Source organism: Heptranchias perlo, chromosome 10, assembly GCF_035084215.1.
Source record: "Heptranchias perlo isolate sHepPer1 chromosome 10, sHepPer1.hap1, whole genome shotgun sequence".
Lineage (NCBI taxonomy): Eukaryota > Metazoa > Chordata > Chondrichthyes > Hexanchiformes > Hexanchidae > Heptranchias > Heptranchias perlo.
In genome coordinates, this window is record NC_090334.1 from 8221060 (window position 1) to 8242443 (window position 21384).

A 21384-nucleotide genomic window follows, 5' to 3' on the forward strand; every position below is an offset into this window, starting at 1 on the left:
GTGGAGTCCTGATAAAGGTATTAAAAATTATAATGGGTTTTGAAAGAGCAAGTAGGGAGAATCTGTTTCCTCTGGCAAGTGAGTTGGTAACCAGAGATCATAGATTTAAAATAATTGGCAAAAGAACTAGAGGGGAAATGAGGAGAAATGTTTTCACACAGAGGATTGTTAAGATCTGGAGCACACTACCTGAAAGGGTGGTGGAAGCAGATACCATGGGAACTTTCAAAAGGCAATTGGACATGTGCTTGAAAAAGGACTAATTTGCAGGGTTATGGGGAAAAAGCTGGGATGTGGGACTAAATTGGACAGCTCTTTCCAAAAGCCGGTACAGGCACAATTGGCCGAATGGCTTCCTTCTGTGCTGTAAGATTCCATGAAGAAAAAAAACAAAAGAGCAACCAGACTGGCTCTTTGACAGTGAAGTTTGGTGCCCGCAGAGCAAGGTGTATTTCTGCATTAACTGGGCTTATTGACAATTCGAGGTGATAAAATGTGGAACTATCAACTTTGCAAGAAGAACAAACTGTAAAAGAGGTTAACTTTGCTTCACATCATCTTTCCACATCTGTTACAGTTTGTTGTTCTTGCAAAGTTGACATTTCCCCATTTTTTATCTGGACATATCCAGTCACCCTCGCAGATGGGAAAACTTTTCGCTGACACCTTTTCCGTTTCCATTGAAGAGGCTGGAAATCGGGGAGCTGCTGGCAGCTCGTTACAGGGAGAGAGAAAAAATAAACTTTCTTCAGGTGTTATACAGCCCCTTGAACTGCATCAAGGGCCTCCATTTGTACAATACATCGCAGCAAAGCTAATGAAAGCTGGAGGAACTGAAATTGGAAAGACTTGCAGAAAAAAGCCGTGGCCTTTTCAGTGGCAATTACTGACAGTGTAAAACCTGCAGGAATGTGAATTGGGCAAGAAGATCGGAATGCAACATGTGCAACACTCCAAAGTGTGCCAAACTAGAAGGGCTGCATATGGAGGTGGAATTAGTGAAAGAGAAACCTAAATGAGGTGTGAACTAGTGAGCAAGCACAGTTGTTTTTGCCCAAAATAAAATGCTATAACCGGCAAGTTCGAAATTGACATTAATGCAAATGGATATCGCTTTCTGGCTGACATAAGCAATTGCCCATTTTAAACACAGACGTTCTAAGTCATGGGGACTGTACAAGTAATAACAGTACTTATCTATAGAGCTATTCTTTCCCTTTAAGCATGTGTTACAGAACCCAGGCATTGAATCAAAGACCTCCATACCTCCTTCAAAAACTTTTTTCTGCAAATTATTTTTCTCCCCTTCTGTACCAAGATAGTAGGGAGGAGAGCTGCTCTATGTCTCTGTCCCACTGCTCCACAGCCAGAGGAGCATGCCCCTTGGAGTTTTTCTACCACTCTGCATTTCCCTCTGGCAGCATAGCAGAGATTTACAACTCTCCGTCGAGTCCCCACACCCTTCCACTCTGCAGCGTACACAATACATTTCAAGCCTGCTGCACGAAGATCAGCTCCTGAAGTGAATGAACTGTGTGTTACAATACTCACTCCTGGAATTCTTCGTTAAGATCCCACAAGTCGGCAGCCTTTTCTTGTTCTGCTTTTTCAGCAAGAACTTTGGTGAGTTGACTGAGGAAGAAAAAAATTATATGGTTTAAATAAAAACATGAGGAAAATGGAAAGTACATTTTAGGATGAAAATTAGCCAAAATACTAGATAAACTGAGTTGGATGGCAGCCGAGCAGCTCGGGTGAAAGAGTGCTACCTTCACATGATGGGAGGCCTACGGTATGGCACAGTACTGTAGGCAGGCTTGTAGTCAGCAGCACAGATTGTTTCAACTCTAGGTCAATATGAAGTCAGAAAAATAGCAGAAATGTGCAAAAACGAGGAGAGGCATACTTTTACAATTATTGGTGCCGATTTTTGTCTTCTTAGCACCTCTATTTGTGGCGCTAATGGCTGAGAAATCCGGCAGTATTCATTCCACCAGATTCCCGCTGGTTTTAGGCCCCGCTTTAGCCATGAGGGAGGAAGGGTGCCGTGCCATTTTCTGGCTGGATGTGGAGGTCGGAAGTCCTTCAAAAAGGCCTGCAGATTTTAAAGGTGAAGCAATAGGCCTTTTAACAGCCCTTATAATTTTTTCCAGCCGGCATATAGGCCTTCAATGACCCTTTGGGCCAGTTGCTTTTTTTTTGCCTCGAGCTTCCTTTATTGGCATGAGATGGTTTGCCACTAGGGATCCTCTGAGCAGATGTGTTTGGAGAAAGGGAGGAGGGGAGCTCAGAGGGATGCCAGGCAGGTCAGGCTGCCCGAAAGGTTCTCTGCTTTCCCGTTGTGCACCTGCAACCCATGTGCAGAGACAGGTAGCGGACCTCACTTTGGTAGATGTTAATGTTGGTGGAGGCTCCCCTTCCCAGAGGAGACTGTGCCAGCAGACACCCTGTGGCATCACAATCAGGGGTGAATATCAGACTAACCCTTATGCTGGAATGTTCTTTGGAGGCACCCCAATCACAACATGCATGAAAGAAGGCCCGTCAGGATGATCAACAGTCAGCATTGCCCATTTGGCTGCACAGCCAAGATACCACCGACCATATCTGAGCTCTGCCTTCTCAGGGTCAGCAGAGAGGCAGATGCCAAGTTGTGCCTTCTGCTGCAAGGATAACTGCGACTACAATGCAGCATGGTGCTTGTACATGTGCAAGGACAGTAACAGTCAGTTGTGGCCTAAAACCTGTCCGCATTCTCTTGTGGGCATGCTGCAGTGCTGACCTATGGAATGGTGCTGTGGAGTAGCAAGAGATAAACCTTCCTCACAAGCATCTCATGCACCATCTCAACTTCAACATCTAAGCAAGAGGAAGCGAGGTGCTGGGATACGCTATCATTTGCCTATAGATGCATCTCTGCACCTAGGGGTCCCTTTTTCTTCAAGCTGGCCTGCCACTTTAGTTCCCTGCTCCTTCAGCATTGGTAAAGACTGCTGATGGGTTAAGATGTCTTATAATGCTTGCCAGAAGCTTTCTAATTTTTTGTCCCCCATGTCCTTCAATTGGTTCATCCCTCTAAATTTGACTTGCACATAAATGTCCTCTCCTACCAGTGCTATCATTCCTAGATCTACCTGAGCTTGAACCTAGAGTGGTGAATAATTATATAATGAGGTTAAACTGAAAATTTAAGTGCGATTAGCATTTGAGATTCAAGCAGGTCTTGAAGCAGTGCAAAGCAAATTAGAACAGATTTATACCTGAAGATGAAAATCAACTGTTTTATATCTATCTGAGAGAAAAGACCAAATATACACATCGGACATATACCAAAGTGTAGACATAGTTAAACATTCAACTATAGAAACATTAGGAGATATAGGGCCTCATGTCAGTTCCTGAGAAATGAATTATGGAACAATCTGCATTCCCCTTATCACTCTGCTGGAAAAAAGGGAATGAGGAAAGGGAAAGGGAGCAGCCCAAACATGAGGGCAACAGAAGCTCAACATATTGCACCAAAAAGAGAGAAAATACACATCAACAAGCATAACCACTAATGAATAAGTAAGTACCTTTGCAAGTCACAGTGTTCTGCCTGAAGCTTCTTTAACTCTGCAGAAAAGGGACAATACAAAGTTAAACACAGCAATGTTGAGAATTATAACTTGATTATAAATAATTATAAATTATACCTTGAGTTATATAAAGTTAACATGCCAGTTTTATGCACTTTTATTCTTGGGGGCTGTCAAGTCAAAATTATTATTGTGGTAATAAGAGCCAGTTACCAAAAAAGGAACAGCTAAATCTAGATAAATGTATAAGATCCATTCATTCTGATCATTTACAAATCCAGACACAAAAATAACATTTCCTGAAGACTCTGATCGCTGTTATCACAGTCAATCTTCTGACCAAATACCACACTGCATTATTACAGTGCAGTTTACACAGCACTAAAATGTACTGTCAACCATTGGCCAATCTGAACACAAAAAGCTGAAACCATCTCAGCAGATACTCAGATTACTCGTGTTTCTCTAGAAACTGCGTGAGTGCAAGACATTCACACAGGAAACAGTTAAAACAACTGAAGACATTTTTCTGTACTCAATGTGAAGGAAGCCAATGCTTGGGAATGAAACTCCTCGTCAGCAAGGAGTTTCATGCCAGCCACTGTCAGCATCAAGCACACCAAGATTAGATACAATACAACAGACACAGAGAACAGCTCCCTCTACTTTACCCCAACATCATGCCTTAATCCCAGTCTCAAAAGCATCTCCAATCGTATCAGTGTAAACTTTTCACTTCCTACCCCACACATCCTTGCAGCATCTGAGAGAGGGGCCCAATTTAGTGCGGAATTAGGAGCAGGTTTTTTTTTGCTGTGGACCAGCAATTATGTATTAAGTTGTGGAATGCTTTCAAACAATGGAGAAGAGACTTAAATCCCATCAGTCTCAACTCCATTCAAACCCAGGTTCTAGATGTGTTGAGTGTAGCTAGCCACCCAGTCCAAAGGGGAAAACTATAGGAAGAGGAGAGAGAGAGAGAGGGAGAGAAAGAGAGAGTCAAATTAAAATTACCCCTTCAATTCCACACCCAGCACAAAAACTTATATAACATATTGTGTCAGACAAGTATTAGAGCATTTCAACCAATTAAAAAAAACATTTTGGGTTGAAAAAAAGTGTGACTAAATTAAAAATACAAACTTAGCCAACAACTCATTTAAATCATGTTAGATTGGCTTCCCAAAAAAGTTCAAGTGATCACAATGGACACATATGTCTACTCTTGCTACTATAGGCTAAGTCTGCTTAAAAGGGTACGGTAGTATAGTGAATATGATACTGGACTAGTAATCTGGAGTCATGAGTTCAAATTCCACCACGGCAGCTGGGGAATTTAAATTCAATTAAATAAAACCTAGAATTAAAAAAAAATAGTATCAGTAATGGTGGCCATGAAACGAACGGATTGCTATAAAAACCCATCTGGATCACTAATGTCCTTAAGGGAAGGAAACCTGTCATCCTTACCCCATATGTGACTCCAGACCCATAGCAATGTGGTTGATTCTTAATTGCCTTCTGAAATGGCCTAGCAAGCCACTCAGTTGTACAATCTTGCCAGAGAAAGTCCTCAACATTGACTCCGTATCCCATGAAATCTCATGGCATCAGGTCAAACATGGGCGAGAAAACCTCCTGCTGATTACCACCTACCGCCCTCCCTCAGCTGATGAATCAGTCCTCCTCCATGTTGAGCACTTGGAGGAAGCACTGAGGAACAGGGCACAGAATATATTTTGGGTGGGGGACTTCAATGTCCAAGAATGGCTCGGTAGCACCACTACTGACCAAGCCGGCCGAGTCCTGAAGGACATAGCTGTCAGATTGGGCCTGCGGCAGATGGTGAGTGAACTAACTTAGGAAAAACCTGCTTGACCTTTTCCTCACCAATCTACCTATCGCAGATGCATCTGTCCATGAAAGTATTGGTAGGACTGACCATTGCACAGTCCTTGTGGAGATGAAGTCCCGTCTTCACACTGAGGATACCATCCAAAGTGTTATGTGGCACTACCACCGTGCTAAATGGGATAGATTCAGAACAGATCTAGTAGCTCAAAACTGGGCACCCATGAGGTGTTGTGGGCCATCAGCAGTAGCAGAATTGTATTCCAGCACAATCCACACCTTATGGCCAGGCATATTCCTCACTCTACCATTACGAACAAGCCAGGGGATCAACCCTGGCTCAATGAGGAGTATAGAGGAGCATGCCAGGAGCTGTACCAGGCGTACCTAAAAATGAGGTGCCAACCAGGTGAAGCTACAACACAGGATTATATGCATGATAAACAGCGGAAGCAAGATGCTATAAAGCGAAGTGATTCCACAACTAACGAATCAGATCAAAGCTCTGCTGTCCTGCCACATCCAGTTGTGAATGGTGGTGTACAATTAAACAACTAATGGGAGGAGGAGGCTCTGTGAACATTCCCATCCTCAGTGATGGTGGAGTCCAGCATGGGAGTGCAACCATCTTCAGCCAGAAGTGCTGAATGGATGAACCATCTCGGCCTCCTCCCGATATCCCCACCATCACAGAAGCCAGTCTTCAGCCAATTTGATTCACTCCATGTGATATCACGAAACTGCTGAGTGCACTGGATACAGCAAAGGCTATGGGCCCCGACAACATCCTGGCTGTAGTGCTGAAGCCTTGTGCTCCAGAACTGGCCGCGCCTCGAGCCAAGCTGTTCCAGTACAGCTACAACAGTGGTATCTACCCGACAATGTGGAAAATTACCCAAGTATGTCCTGTCCACAAAAAGCAGGACAAATCCAATCCGGCCAATTACTGCCCCATCAGTCTACTCTCAATCATCAAAGTGATGGAAGGTGTCGTCGACAGTGCTATCAAGGGGCACTTACCAATAACCTGCTCACCGATGCTCAGTTTGGGTTCCGCCAGGACCATTCGACTGCAGACCTCATTGCAGCCTTGGTCCAAATATGGGCCGAAGAGCTGAATTCCAGAGGTGAGGTGAGAGTGACTGCCCTTGACATCAAGGCAGCATTTGACAGAGTGTGGCACCAAGGAGCCCGAATAAAATTGAAGTCAGTGGCAATCAGAGGGAAAATTCCCCAGTGGCTGGAGTCATACCTAACACAAAGGAAGATGGTAGTGGTTGTTGGAGGCCAATCATTTCAGACCCAGGACATTGCTGCAGGAGTTCCTCAGGGCAGTGTCCTTGGCCCAACTATCTTCAGCTGCATCTTCAATGACCTTCCCTCCATCATAATGTCAGAAATGGGGATGTTCGCTGATAATTGCATAGTGTCCAGTTCCATTCGCAACCCCTCAGATAATGAAGCAGTCCGTGCCCACATGCAGCAAGACCTGGACAATAGCCAGGCTTGGGCTGATAAGTGCAAGTAACATTCGACCCAGACAAGTGCCAGGCAATGACCATCTCCAATAAGGGAGAGTCTAACCACCTCCCTTTGACATTCAATGGCATTACCATCGCTGAATCCCCTACCATCAACATCCTGGGGGTCACCACTGACCAGAAACTTAACTGGACCAGCCACATAAATACTGTGCCTACAAGACCAAGTCAGAGGCTGGGTATTCTGCGGTGAGTGACTCACCTCCTGACTCCCCAAAGCCTTTCCATCATCTACAAGGCACAAGTCAGGAGTGCGATGGTATACTCTCCACTTGCCTGGATGAGTGCAGCTCCAACAATAATCAAGAAGCTCGACACGATCCAGGACAAAGCATCCCGCTTGATTGAAATCCCATCCACCACCCTAAACATTCACTCCCTTCACCACCGGTGCACCGTGGGTGCAGTGTGTACCATCTACAGGATCCACTGCAGCAACTCACTAAGGCTTCTACGACAGCACCTCCCAAACCCTCGACCTCTACCACCTAGAAGGACAAGGGCAGCAGGTACATGGGAACAACACCACCTGCACGTTCCCCTCCAAGTCACACACCATCCCAACTTGGAAATATATCGCCGTTCCTTCATCGTCGCTGGGTCAAAATCCTGGAACTCCCTACCTAACAGCACTGTGGGAGAACCTTCACCACAAGGACTGCAGCGGTTCAAGGCGGCGGCTCACCACCACCTTCTCAGGGGCAATTACGGATGGGCAATAAATGCTGGCCTTGCCAGCGACGCCCACATCCCATCAACGAATTTAAAACAAAACTTGCTACACCTGAAGTATTTGTGATTTGTATCCATGCCACTCTTCACAGTTTGGACTATCTAATCGCAGTTTTCAAATATTTCTGGGAAACATTCTCCATGCCTGCCACTTTTGCTATCCAGTTTCTTACCCTTTTGTCTGTCACCCATGATCTGCTCCAGCTGCGTCAGACTCTCATCGCTGTCAATGATATCTGCACTGCACTCTCCCAGGTTATCCAAATTTGCTGCATTAAAGGTAAGACACATCATTCATTTTCACAGTTCCCAGCGGTTATATCATAAATGTCAAGTGCAGAAACATGTCAAAATACATATTCAGCCAGCAATCGCCAGCAACAGGACTTTCCGAGAATGGGCTGGAGTTTTGCTGGATTACTTGCAGGAGTCAGGGAAAAGCTGAGCTTTATCATCTCGGAAGATGTTTTAACTGTGGTTATTCATCATCCAAAGGTTAAACAATCCAGGAACAGTTCACAAATGTACACAAACTTTTCGCTTCCTAGGCCAAATGCCCTTTTCCTCAAACCATACTTTATTTCATTAAATGCAATGCTTTATATGAAGGCTTGCTAATGGCCAGGAGAATAAACAAATGAAGTCATCTCTGGACGCAGCTCCCGTTGCGTGGGTGTACCGCAGCCAAATGGACATGAAACTACCAGATTTTGTTAGACAAGCGGGTACTTTTTAAAAATTCTGCCCACTAAAATTGCTGCACTGGCAGTAACGGAATCTGCGAGCATTTTCATATCAAACCGGATAACCAGTAACAAAATCTTGGCGCTTTATGCTCATTTCGCTGCAGGGCTCCCAGGCTATGGGAGCCATGTCCAGAGATGACGTCATCCGTTTATAGTGAGCGCACCATCTAAGCTTAACAGATGGGTGATTGTTGTACGGTTTACTCTATCAACTTGTAAGGGAACATTGTGAAATGTGACCATAATATTATTGAAGTTGATATTAGGTTCCAGGGGGAGAAGGGAGAGTCACAAACCAAGGTAAAGCAAACTTTGAATGGATGAGAAATAAATTGACCACAGTAAATTGGACTGAGCTGTTAATAGGTGAACCCACAGACAAACAGTGGGAAGTATTTAAAGAAGTATTTTGTACAATTCAAAAGCAGTACATACCCACTAAAAGGCAAAATGTTCCAGTTGTGCAACCTTGGTCAACAAATGAGGCATGAGACAGTACCAAGCTAAAAGAAAAGGCTTACACAAATGTAAAGAAAAGTGGAAATTCAGCAGACTGGGAGAGCTATAAAAAACAAAGGGATACAAAGAAAGTGATGAGGTGCAAAACGGGAATATGAAAAAAGGAATATTAAAACTAAGTGAAAGTTTTTATAAATATATTGAGAAAGGGAGTGGCAATAAGAAATGTGGACCCATTAAAGACAAATGCAGGTGATACAATAATAAGTAATAAGGAAATAGCAGACTTATTAAATGAATATTTTGTAAGTGTTTTCACAATAGAGGAAGAGGACAAAATACCAGCATTACAAGGGAACCTAAAAATAAGTCAAGGGGGTGAACTTGATGGATTTAATACAAGTTTAAAAAATGGTAATGGAGAAAAAAAATGGGTCACAAGATAGAGAAATCTCTAAGACATAATGGTTTCCACCCCAGAGTATTAGCAAAAATAGGTGAGGAAATTGTAGATGTGTTAAGTCATAATTTTCCAAAGCTCTCTAGACTCGGGAATTGTGCCTTTGGATTGGAAAATTGCAAATGTGATTTGATTATTTGAGAAGGGAGAGAGGGAGAAACAAACCAGAAATCCACAGACCTTTCAGTTTAACATCAGTTTTCAGAAGTTACTGGAGTCTATCAGCAACAGAGTGGCTGAGCATTTGAACAAGTATGAGGTGAGCAAAGAGAGTCAAGCATGGATTTATGAAGGATAGGTCATGTCTGACTAATTTAGTTGACATTTTTGAGGAAGTCACTAACATGGTGGACAGGGGAGTGTCTACGGACATTATCTACATGGACTTCCAGAAGGCATTTCATAAGAGTCCGCACAAGAGATTATTTGCAAAAATGAGCGTGCACAGAATTGGAGGTAACATTGTGATATGGGTTGGTAATTTGGAGGTAGGATCAGGGAGTGGGGATAAAGGGAATGTACTCTGATTGGCAGGATGTGACAAGTGGTGTCCCACAGGGATCTGTATTGGGGCCTCAGCTTGCACCATACACATTAATGACTTACATGAAGGAATAGAGTTATATATCCAACTTTTCAGATGACACCAAGTTAGGAAGCACAAGTTATGTAGATTGGAGCAGGAAGTTGCAAGGGGATATAGACAGATTAAGTGAGAGGGCAAAACTGTGGCAGACGAAGGTTAATGCGGGGAAGTGAGAGGTCATCCATTTTGGATCCATGACCAATCAGAGTATTTTCTAAATGGCGAGAGACAAGGAACTGCAGAGGAGCAAAGGGATTAAGGTGTTCATGTACATAAATCAATTAAGCTAGTGCAGAAGTACAAAAAGTAATCAAAAAGGCTAATGGAATGTTGGTCTTTACCTCAATGGGGTTAGAATACAATGGGGAGGAAGTTATGCTTCAGTTGTACAGAGCCTTCGTCAGACCCTATCTGGAGTACTGTGTCTCGTTTTGAGCACCGGATCTCAATGAATATACTGACCTTGGTGGGGGGGTGGGTGTTGTACAGCACAGATTCATCACAATGGTACCAAGACTTAGAGTTAAATTAGGCTGAATTTTGGGGAACACTTGGGTACCTGAAAAACATCTGACACGAAATTGGGTCGGGCCAATTTTTAGGCATCCCTGGTGGCCGCCAAAAACAGGCGTTAAGTCCATTCCATATGTAAATGGGGGGCCTAATGCCTGTTTTAGGTCCCCTCACAGAAATTGGTCTGCGATGAGCAGGACATGGGTCAGACTTATCCCACTCAGGATTCTTCAGCAGCTGCGAAGTATAAGTAAGTTTTTTTTATAAAACAAAAATTTTAAGAAACTTTCCTGCGAAACACCCCTGCTCCACACCAGAGCCGACAGCCTCTGCTGGCCCCACGATCGATAACCCCCGCTGTCCTCCCCACTCTCCAGCAATTACCAGAGGTTGCTGCCGGCAAGGCAGGCAGCCTGCTGCAAAATGGGCGAGCTGCTTGTGGAGGCGCGACCGGCGCTGTAAACTCTCCCAGATTATTTAGATGAGGTTCAATATTGGGCTGGCCTCGGGCCTCTTTGTTCAGGGTTGCGTGGCGGCCGCATCACTGCCTTTGTGCCTGCAACTGGACACCGACTAAACTCCACCCCATAAATTTTGGGGTAACGTGAAGTATTTAAAACGATGAAGGGATTAGACTGTTTGCAGACAGGGGACATGCGTACATTATGTAAGCGTAGAACTAGGTTAGATGTCAGGAGGTTTTCCCAGAGGGTCCATTTGGAATAGGTTGCCAGCTCATGCAGATTCGGTGCAAACATTCAATAGGAGCAGAACAAGATCCTGGGGGAGGTGTGATGTTGGATAATGTACCTTGTGGTCATTGTCATCTCCTGGAACTCAGTTTTGATCATGTTCGGGGATTGGAGAGGAATTTCCCAGGATTCTTTGCCCTGAATTGGTAGAGGGTTATTCTTAATCTAGTTTTTGCCTCTCCCAGGAGATTACACGGCTGCTGGTTGGGGGAGCTTTGGGAGTCATGTTAACTAGTTGAAACACGGCTGAATTGGACAGAATTAGGGTTAGGGTTTGGTCTGTCTTCACTCTTATGAAGGCAAATATGGCAGCCAATTTGTGCACAGCAAGGTCCCATAAACCTCAGACAAAGCAGCATTTACTAAGTACCGCACTGAAGTGTTAGCCTAAATTGTGCACTCAAGTCCTGGAGTGGGGCTTGAACCCACAATCTTCTGACTCAGGAGAGAGTGCTGCCACTGAGCCAAGCTGACACTAACTGTCCAGGGAGATGGACATTGTTCTGGTTTGCTGCTTGACAAAGGATTGCAGGTTACCACCATATTGAAGAATTGAGATACCCTTCCATTGATTACTAGAAACCAAGCACTAAATTATCCTCTTAAATAATGTACAAGACCTAGTCCTGTATTATGTGCCAAGAGTGCGGGAGGGAAAAAAATGATTCTCAGCCACATTTACTTACCAAGGTCCAGTGATGCAAGACAGTCGTCCATTCTGTGCAGCATATCATCCAAAGAATCCTCATATTCCTTCCTCTGCTGACGTTGTGCCTAAAATCACAAGAAGCAGGACTTCAATTTGTCAGCAAAGGCGAAAGGCAGCACAAAACTCCACAGCCCTGAAATTATTTTAAATGGCTAATGTCTCTGCTTAAGATAGTGGAGAGAGGAATTTCAGTTGAACGTGTTGGTAATACCCCACGATTTATTGTCAAGGCCTTGGTGCAGTTAAGAGTACACACTACATCATAAAGATACAGAGCAAATAAATATATTTTTAAGGTTTTGTGCTCAAGTTGAGGTTGGAGCAGCAGGGAATGGAACATTTTTGGTAACCCCATGTCGGTAGGTAACCATAGGAACAAGAGGAGGCCATTCAGCCCCTGGAGCCTGTTCCACCATTCAATTAGATAATGGCTAATTACCTCAACTCCATTTATCTGCCTTCACGCTGAAGGAACAGGAGTAGGCCATTCAGCCCCTCGAACTTGTTCTGCCATTCAATTAGATCATGGCTGATCTATATCTTAACTCCATCTATCTGCCTTGGTTTTGTAACCCTTAATACCCTTGCCTAACAAAAATCTATCAATCTCAGTTTTGAGATTTTCAATTGACCCACAGCCTCAACAGCTTTCTGGGGGAAGAGAGTTCCAGATTTCCACTACCCTTTGTGTGAAGAAGTGCTTCCTGACATCATCCCTGAATGGTCTAGCTCTAATTTTAAGGTTATGCCCCCTTGTTCTGGACTCTCCCACCAGAGGAAGCAGTTTCTCTCTATCGATCTTATCAAATTCTTTAATCATCTTAAATACTTCAATTAGATCACCCCTTAATCTTCTATACTCAAGGGACTACAAACCTAGTACATGCACCTGTCCTCATAATGTAACCCTTTTAGCCTCCTGGTATCATTCTGGTGAATCTGATTCACTGCACCCCCTCGAAGGTCAATAAATCCTTCCTGAGGTGCAGTGCCCAGAACTGAATGCAGTACTCCAGATGGGGTCTAATCAGAGCATTGTGCAGTTAACATAACTTTCACCCCTTTGTATTCCAGCCCTTGAGATAAAGGCCAATATTCCATTAGCCTTTTAAATTATTTTTTGTATCTGTCCACTAGCTTTGAGTGATTTCTATACCTGGACCCCGAAATCTCTGCTCATCCTCAGTTCCTAGCTTCTCATCGTTTAGAAAATACTCTGATCTATCTTTCCTGGGTCCAAAGTGAATGACCTCACATTTTCCCACATTAAATTCCATTTGCCACAGTTTTGCCCACTCACCTAATCGACTAATGTCCCTTTGCAACTTTCCGCTCCCATCTACGCTATTTACTGTGCCAACTTAATGTCATCAGCAAACTTAGATACACAAATCCCGATACCCTTACCTATCAAAAATCTATCGACCTCAGTCTTGAAAACTCCAAATGTCCCAGCATCCACAGCCTTCTGGGACAGAGAATTTCAGGTTCTACTACCCTTTACGTGATTGCACTCTGAAATGGCCTAGCTCTAATTTTATTATGTCCCCTCATTCTTGATGCTCCCCAGCACAAACATCAAGATCTCATTTACTGCACTGTGCAGTGAAAAAAAAAGAAAAACAGGAGGCCCCAGAATCCCCAGTGAGGCCAGTGCAACCACAAATCTCCCCTCTGAAGATAAACATTCCAGACAACACAGCTGATCTGATAGTCCCCTCCCTTCTCCTACTGGAACATTCAGTGCTGCAAACTTCTGCCCTTCCAGCCCCAGGGGTGCTGGTTCGTCTGGCTACCGAATAAGTCGTGGACTTCATTGTGACCTGCAAATAATGTCTGACCATACACAGAACAATTCGGAGAATGACAAGGAAACATCAGATGGAGACAGCCCAAAGGATGATGCAAAGCCACCTTACTCCTATGCACAGTTAATAGTTCAAGCCATCACAACAGCACCAGATAAACAGCTTATATTAAGTGGAATCTACACACACATCACAAAGAATTATCCATATTACAGGACAGCAGACAAAGGCTGGCAAAATTCCATCCAACACAATCTTTCCCTGAATCGCTACTTCATTAAGGTACCACATTCCCATGAGGAGCCTGGGAAAGGCTCATTCTGGAGGATAGACCCTGCTTCTGAAAGCAAACTAACAGAGCAGGCCTTTAGGAAACGAAGGCCAAGGGGAGTGCCCTGCTTCAGAACTCCCTGAGGACCTCTTTCTTCCAGAAGCGCACCAGCTTCTCCAAGCCACCCTGCTGTGTTTTCATCCCACTCCAGTGGTGTGCAAACCCCAGAGAGTCTGTCCAGGGAAGGTTCTCCAGTCCCCACAGATCATGAATCTAGCACTGTGCAACCTAAGTTCGCAGTAATACAAGAGGCAAGATATGCTCAGAGTGCACCAGGATCACCGCTGTCTACTCAGCCAGTTTTAATCACTGTCCAATGCCAAATTTCACAGTATATGAAACCTGTCACGTATACCGTGGCCACTCCTGTTACATCAACGTTCCAGCAGTCTATGTTGCAAACTGTTCATGTGGTTCATCACAATACAAATAGTACAAACAGTTGTTCAAGAACAAGTGAAAGGGAAAAGTGTAGAGCAGCGGCAAGAAAGTGTACTTTAGGCACGACGGATAAAATAAAAACTAGAAGGCGTAAGGCGATTAACCCAGCATCAAAGCTGTGGCAGGGGGTTGGGAACCTGAGCAGGGAGACAGAGCAAAGCGTGTCAGGAAGAGACAGAAGGTATGGAGTAAAAGGTAAAGTGTTAAAAAAGGAAAAAGCAGGAACTAAGTGTCACAAAACATATTTGAAAGTTCTTTATCTGAATGCACGTAGCATTCGTAACAAAATGGACGAGTTAACAGCACACATAACTACGTATGGGTATGATCTTGTGGCCATTACAGAAACATGGCTGCAGGGTGACAACGACTGGGAATTAAATATGGCAGGGTATTTAACAATCAGGAAGGACAGGCAGGAAGGAAGGGGAGGTGGGGTGGCTATGTTAATAAAGGAAGGAATCACTGTAATACAGAGAAATGATATTGGGACAAAGGATCAGGATAATGAAACAATTTGGGTAGAGATAAGGAATAATAAGGGGAAAAAACACTAGTGGGTGTAGTATATAGGCCTCCTAATAGTTGCAACTCTGCTGGAAGAAGTATTAATCAGGAAATAGTCGGGGCATGTAATAAGGGAACAGCTATAATTATGGGGGATTTTAACTATCATATTAACTGGACAAATCAAATTGGGCAGGGCAGCCTTGAGGAAGAGTTTATTGAGTGTATTAGGGATGGATTTCTTGAGCAGTATGTAACTGATCCTACAAGGGGGCAAGCAACCTTGGACCTGGTCCTGTGTAATGAGCCTGGATTAATTCATAATGTCCTAGTTAAGGATCCCCTTGGAATGAGTGACCATAACATGGTTACATTCCATATCCAATTAGAGGGTGAGAAGGTTGGTTCTCAAACAAGTGTACTGAGCTTGAATAAAGGAGACTATGATGGTATGAGAGTGGAATTGATTAAAGTGGACTGGGAAAATAGATTAAAGGGTAAGACGGTACATGAGCAGTGGTGTTCATTTAAGGAGTTATTTTACAACTTTCAAAAAAAAAATATTCCACTGAGGAAAAAAGGGTGTAAAAGAAATGACAGCCATCCGTGGCTAAGTAAAGAAATTAAGGATAGTATCCGACTAAAAACAAGGACATATAAGGTAGCCAAACTTAGTGGGAGGATAGAAGATTGGGAAGTCTTCAAAAGACAGCAAAAAGTAACGAAAGGATTGATTAAGAAAGGGAAGATAGATTATGAAAATAAATTAGCAAAAAATATAAAAACAGATAGCAAGAGTTTCTACAGTTATATAAAAAGAAAAAGGGTGGCTAAGGCAAACGTTGGTCCCTTAGAGGATGAGACCGGGAAATTAATGGTGGGAAACATGGAGATGGCAAAAATGCTGAACAAATATTTTGTTTCAGTCTTTACGGTAGAGGACACTAAGAATATCCCAACACTGGACAAACAGGGGGCTCTGGGGGGGAGGAGCTAAATACGATTAAAATCACTAAGGAATTGGTACTCAGTAAATTAATGGGACTCAAGGCGGATAAATCCCCTGGACCTGATGGCTTACATCCCAGGGTCTTGAGGGAAGTGGCAGTAGGGATTGTGGATGCTTTGGTAATAATTTTCCAAAATTCTCTGGACTCGGCAAAGGTCCCGGCAGATTGGAAAACTGCTAATGTAACACCCTTATTTAAAAAGGGCAGTAGGCAGAAGGCTGGAAATTATAGACCAGTTAGCCTAACATCTGTGGTGGGTAAAATTTTGGAGTCTATTATTAGGGAGACAGTAGCGGAACATTTGGATAAACATAATTTAATAGGACAAAGTCAGCATGGCTTTACGAAGGGGAAGTTATGTCTGACAAATTTGCTTGAGTTCTTTGAGGACATAACGTACAGGGTGGATAAAGGGAAACCAGTGGACGTAGTGTATTTAGACTTCCAGAAGGCATTCGACAATGTGCCACATAAAAGATTATTGCTCAAGATAAAGAATCACTGGATTGGGGGTAATATTCTGGCATGGGTGGAGGATTGGTTATCTAACAGGAAGCAGAGAGTTGGGATAAATGGTTCATTCTCGGACTGGCAACCAGTAGCCAGTGGTGTTCCGCAGGGGTCGGTGCTGGGTCCCCAACTCTTTACAATCTATATTAACGATTTGGAGGAGGGGATCAAGCGTAACATATCAAAGTTTGCAGATGATACAAAGATGGGAGAGAAAGTAGAGAGTGAGGAGGAGATAAAAAACCTACAAGGGGATATAGACAGGCTGGGTAAGTGGGCGGAAATTTGGCAGATGCAATACAATATTGGAAAATGTGAGGTTATGCACTTTGGCAGGAAAAATCAGAGAGCAAGTTATTATCTTAATGGCGAGAAACTGGAAAGTACTGCAGTACAAAGGGATCTGAGGGTCCTCGTGCAAGAAAATCAAAAAGTTAGTATGCAGGTGCAGCAGGTGATCAAGAAGGCCAATGGAATGTTGGCTTTTATTGCTAGGGGGATAGAATTTAAAAACAGGGAGGTATTGCTGCAGTTATATAAGGTATTGGTGAGACCGCACCTGGAATACTGCATACAGTTTTGGTCTCCATACTTAAGAAAAGACATACTTGCTCTCGAGGCAGTACAAAGAAGGTTCACTCGGTTAATCCCGGGGATGAGGGAGTGGACATATGAGGAGAGGTTGAGTAGATTGGGACTCTACTCATTGGAGTTCAGAAGAATGAGAGGCGATCTTATTGAAACGTATAAGATTGTGAAGGGGCTTGATCGGGTGGATGCGGTAAGGATGTTCCCAAGGATGGGTGAAACTAGAACTAGGGGGCATAATCTTAGAATAAGGGGCTGCTCTTTCAAAACTGAGATGAGGAGAAACTTCTTCACTCGGAGGGTAGTAGGTCTGTGGAATTTGCTGCCCCAGGAAGCTGTGGAAGCTACATCATTGAATAAATTTAAAACAAAAATAGACAGTTTCCTAGAAGTAAAGGGAATTAGGGGTTACGGGGAGCGGGCAGGAAATTGGACATGAATTTAGATTTGAGGATAGGATCAGATCAGCCATGATCTTATTGAATGGCGGAGCAGGCGCGAGGGGCCGATTGGCCTACTCCTGCTCCTATTTCTTATGTTCTCTCACCAGAGGAAATAGTTTCTCAGTATCTACCATGTTGAATCTTTTTAACATTTTAAACACTTTAATCAGATCACCCCTCAATCTTCTAAACTCAAGGGAACCAGAGAGCATGTGGAAAGGGCAGGGAAGCTCACTTTGCCAAAGCAAACTACCTGCTGAGAACAGAATGGATCTGCCAAACTGTAGCTCTTCCTTACCTACCAGTCTGGACAATGTTTGATCAAGTATGAAGTTTACCCTTAGACACAATCTAGTTTGTTTCCAAATTGTTTTATTGATAATTTTATTTTGCAAGGTAAGTTGTCTCTGCTTTCACTCTACAGTCTGCTTGGACTCATGGCTTTGCTAAGCTGGTCAGCCTGCTCCCACAGACGTCTTCTTATACCCTTTTGGCCTGCTGCTTTGAGTGAGAAGTACCGTGCAGGAAGCTCTACCCTGGCCAAGAGATGCACCAGTCTTCTCACATTAGGCACAGCTCAGATCAAGACCCAAATGGAGTGGGGAATTGCTTAGTGCCACTGCACTACTAAAGTAACCCGTTTCAGATTAGCCCAAGATGTACAAAGACATTTACCTTATCCAGTGGCTTTCTGCCTAATAGGAAGGGTGTAAGAAACCAGTTCACTAATCTCTGTCTGGAGAGAGCCAATCAAATAGTTTATATGCACTATGGCTAAATATTACAGGGACTTAGTTCTATCCACAAATAGAATCTGCGTTCCAGTTCAGACAAGTAGAGAAAGAGAAAAGTAACTTCCCACTGCAAATTAAGTTGAGATACTGAGCAGTACAAATACTAGGAGTTTATTACCTCACTCAACTGTGATTAGAGCAATCTAAAACATTCTTTTCCATGTAAGGAACCTCAAATTACAGGAAAGTTCAAAATGTGGATAGCCAGTTTAAGAACTGTTCAAAGAAGAAGCAGACTGAAATCAAGGTGGGTGTTATTACTCATCACAAAGCAGGAAATAAGGGTACGCCCCAAGAGAATCTGCTCAAGATTTAGTACTAACAAACTAAGAACAAGAAAAACTTGTACTCAGTCCAAATTTAACAGGTGCTGAAGAACTCCAACACTTCCATTTCTAACAGGGTTACCTCTCATTGGCAAGAGTGTTGTCAGAAGCAACTCTGTATTGTACTGTCACCGAGGAATAAAAACCAAACACAGAGGTATTTTTCCTTGGGTGACTCTAGTTAAATGGCTAGCAGCACATGCATTCGATCTACCATATTGATTCTGGCCACAAGCAGGCAGGTCGTACAATCCACAGATGTACTTACCCCACGTAACCTTAACACTGGGGAAGGAACTGGGCAGAATAACGAAGCCGTGAATTTGATTTTGTACCAACTGCACCATACAAGATTTACTGCATTAGGTCTTCAATCCAGAGTGCATCTTCAAGTGCCTTTTCCTCAATCTGTTTAAATGGATTTTTTTCCCCATTGTTTGGATGGGTACTTTAAGCTGGAGTTCATTGCTGGGAAAAATTCTACTTACCTTCATTACGGCCTCCTCCATCATTTGAATGTAATTTACCCTGCATATCTTTTAAAAGGCCTATTGTCCACAGGGTGCTAAATAACTGGGGAGCGTTAAGACTGTCTTATTCTCAAGTCAAGCATGCGTTTCTCCAAATTGAACACTCCAAAAACACCCACCCAGAAATTAGTTGTGTCCTTTTGACCGAGGCAGTGTTACAGGAAGGATATTCTTACTTTAAATTACTCCTCAAAATAAAAGTGTTCACAGCATTACAGATAGATAGTCACAGATTTATTAAGCATACGATAATAATTATTATCGACAATAATTAAACATACACTTCACAACAGCACTTACGGCAAAACTATGCGAATTTACTGGAGAATCCATACTCGTTCCAAGCAAAATAGTAGGCTGATCAGGCCTCAATGAATTTTGCACTCTCCTCCAACAACCGCCTTTTTATATATTTTTATGCTTTAGCATTAGGTAATCTTCCTTCATGTCCACTGTCAATGATTTCAGTTTTACACATCCTAATTGATCTGTCAATCAAATGATTAGGCTGAAGACAGTTACAGAAATTCGTGAACTATCAAAGGCCTTCTAACACTCCTGTGTGGTTCTTAGTTTTCTACACATTACTGTATTCCTTTCAACAGATGTCGCCTTCCAAGGTGGCCTTCACATACAGCCGTTTGTGTATCAATACAACCACATTCAACTTTATAGACACCTAACCATCATAAAATTGTCATATTTCTCCTGTGTTCCTGTGAAGTTAAAAGACAAATAATCTACAAGATGCGTTCCATCTACCTACTCGCACCTACAAGTCTCCCAAGTATCCCTTGTTACAGGATCTGTCCATAGGGATAATTAAACTGCTAGTGAGATCAGTTCCAATTGAAAAGTTGGACACAGTTAAACTAATATAAAGAGAAATCAAATGCAGTCCCATTTGATTAACCCTTTGCTAACAACAGCCTGTAGTGGAAGGTTATGATCATATAGCAAAGGAATAAATTTGTTAAAAACAAATTGGAAAACACTTCAAATCGAAGTGAAAAATAATAGCAAAGCTCTGTCAATGGCTCCAAAAGGTTATTTAACAAATAGCCAAGCAGTACAGACTTAGAAAGTCTCGGGATCAATTTCTCGTGCTGATTTTTCTGATCTCAGCCAGGGTAGTGGAAGTGGTGCTACAATTGGTCTCAACACCCCCAGATTAGAAAGAGAATATAGGTTAGAGAACAAATGGCCAGGGGTTTCCACTCCTGATATACTATTGGCAGGGGTCATTGGTTACGTGTGGGGTGAGTACAGTGAATTCCCCCTCCCATGCTCTGGCTGCTGACAGTCAAGGCTCACACATGAGAATGGCCAGGTGGGCAAAGTACTAGGAGAGGGTAGGGGAAATATTGGTGGAGGAAACTGATGAGAAACACAGTAGCAATAATTCAAATGGATAAATCATTTTTTTTTAAGAGCAAGAAAAATGACTTGAAATTATCAGAGTAGACTCTACAGTTAAAGAACAAGACAAACCATAAGGCAGGTAATCTTACTCTCATTATTCATTCTTCACCTAGGAACAGCAGGTGGTATTTAACCCCTCAAACCTGTTTCGCCATTCAATATCATGGCTGATCTGTGACCTAACTCCATCTACCCGCCTTAACCAAAGATATTAAGGGATATGGGGCTAACAAAAATCTATCAAGCTCAGATTTAAAATTAACAATTGAGCTAGCATCAACTGCCGTTTGCGGAAGAGAGTTCCAAACTTCTACCACCCTTTGCGTGTAGAAGTATTTCCTAACTTCACTCTTGAATTCTCAAGGTGTTCAGTCTCTCTATCCTTAATTCTAGACTATAGACTCAAGTAATTTCCCGACAACAGATGTTCGGCTAACTGGTCTATAATTTCCTGGTTTCCCTCTCTCACCTACCTTAAATAGGTGAGTGACATGTGCAATTTTCCAAGCTAAAGGAACGGTTCCTGAATCAAGGTAGTTTGGTGCAAAATAAAATACATTAGATCTATGCCAATAGCCTGAAACTCATGGACTCAATACGCTAAGATCAAAAGTATCTCTCTAAAGTACAGAAAATTAAGTACGCAAGTCGACAGGCTTGAAACAAATAAATTAATGAAAAAAAGAGATCATATCATGGTTTTGAGGGTCAGACAAAAGGCATAATCTTGCTCGAACTTAAATTATG

The 21384-nt window shown here is 42.9% G+C and overlaps 1 protein-coding gene and 1 pseudogene across 1 annotated transcript in view; one reads left to right on the top strand and one right to left on the bottom strand.

Moving 5' to 3' along the window:
- Positions 1-21384, bottom strand: part of knl1 (kinetochore scaffold 1) — a 97084-nt gene that overhangs the window by 23409 nt on the left and 52291 nt on the right. Inside the window, exons 15-18 of the mRNA XM_067991190.1 lie at positions 11905-11992; positions 7876-7971; positions 3576-3615; positions 1552-1632 (exon numbers count right to left, since the gene is read on the bottom strand). Coding sequence (XP_067847291.1) covers positions 1552-1632; positions 3576-3615; positions 7876-7971; positions 11905-11992 — 305 coding nt within the window. The remainder of the gene's footprint in view (positions 1-1551; positions 1633-3575; positions 3616-7875; positions 7972-11904; positions 11993-21384) is intronic.
- On the top strand, positions 13487-19898 carry LOC137326308 (forkhead box protein K2-like; annotated as a pseudogene).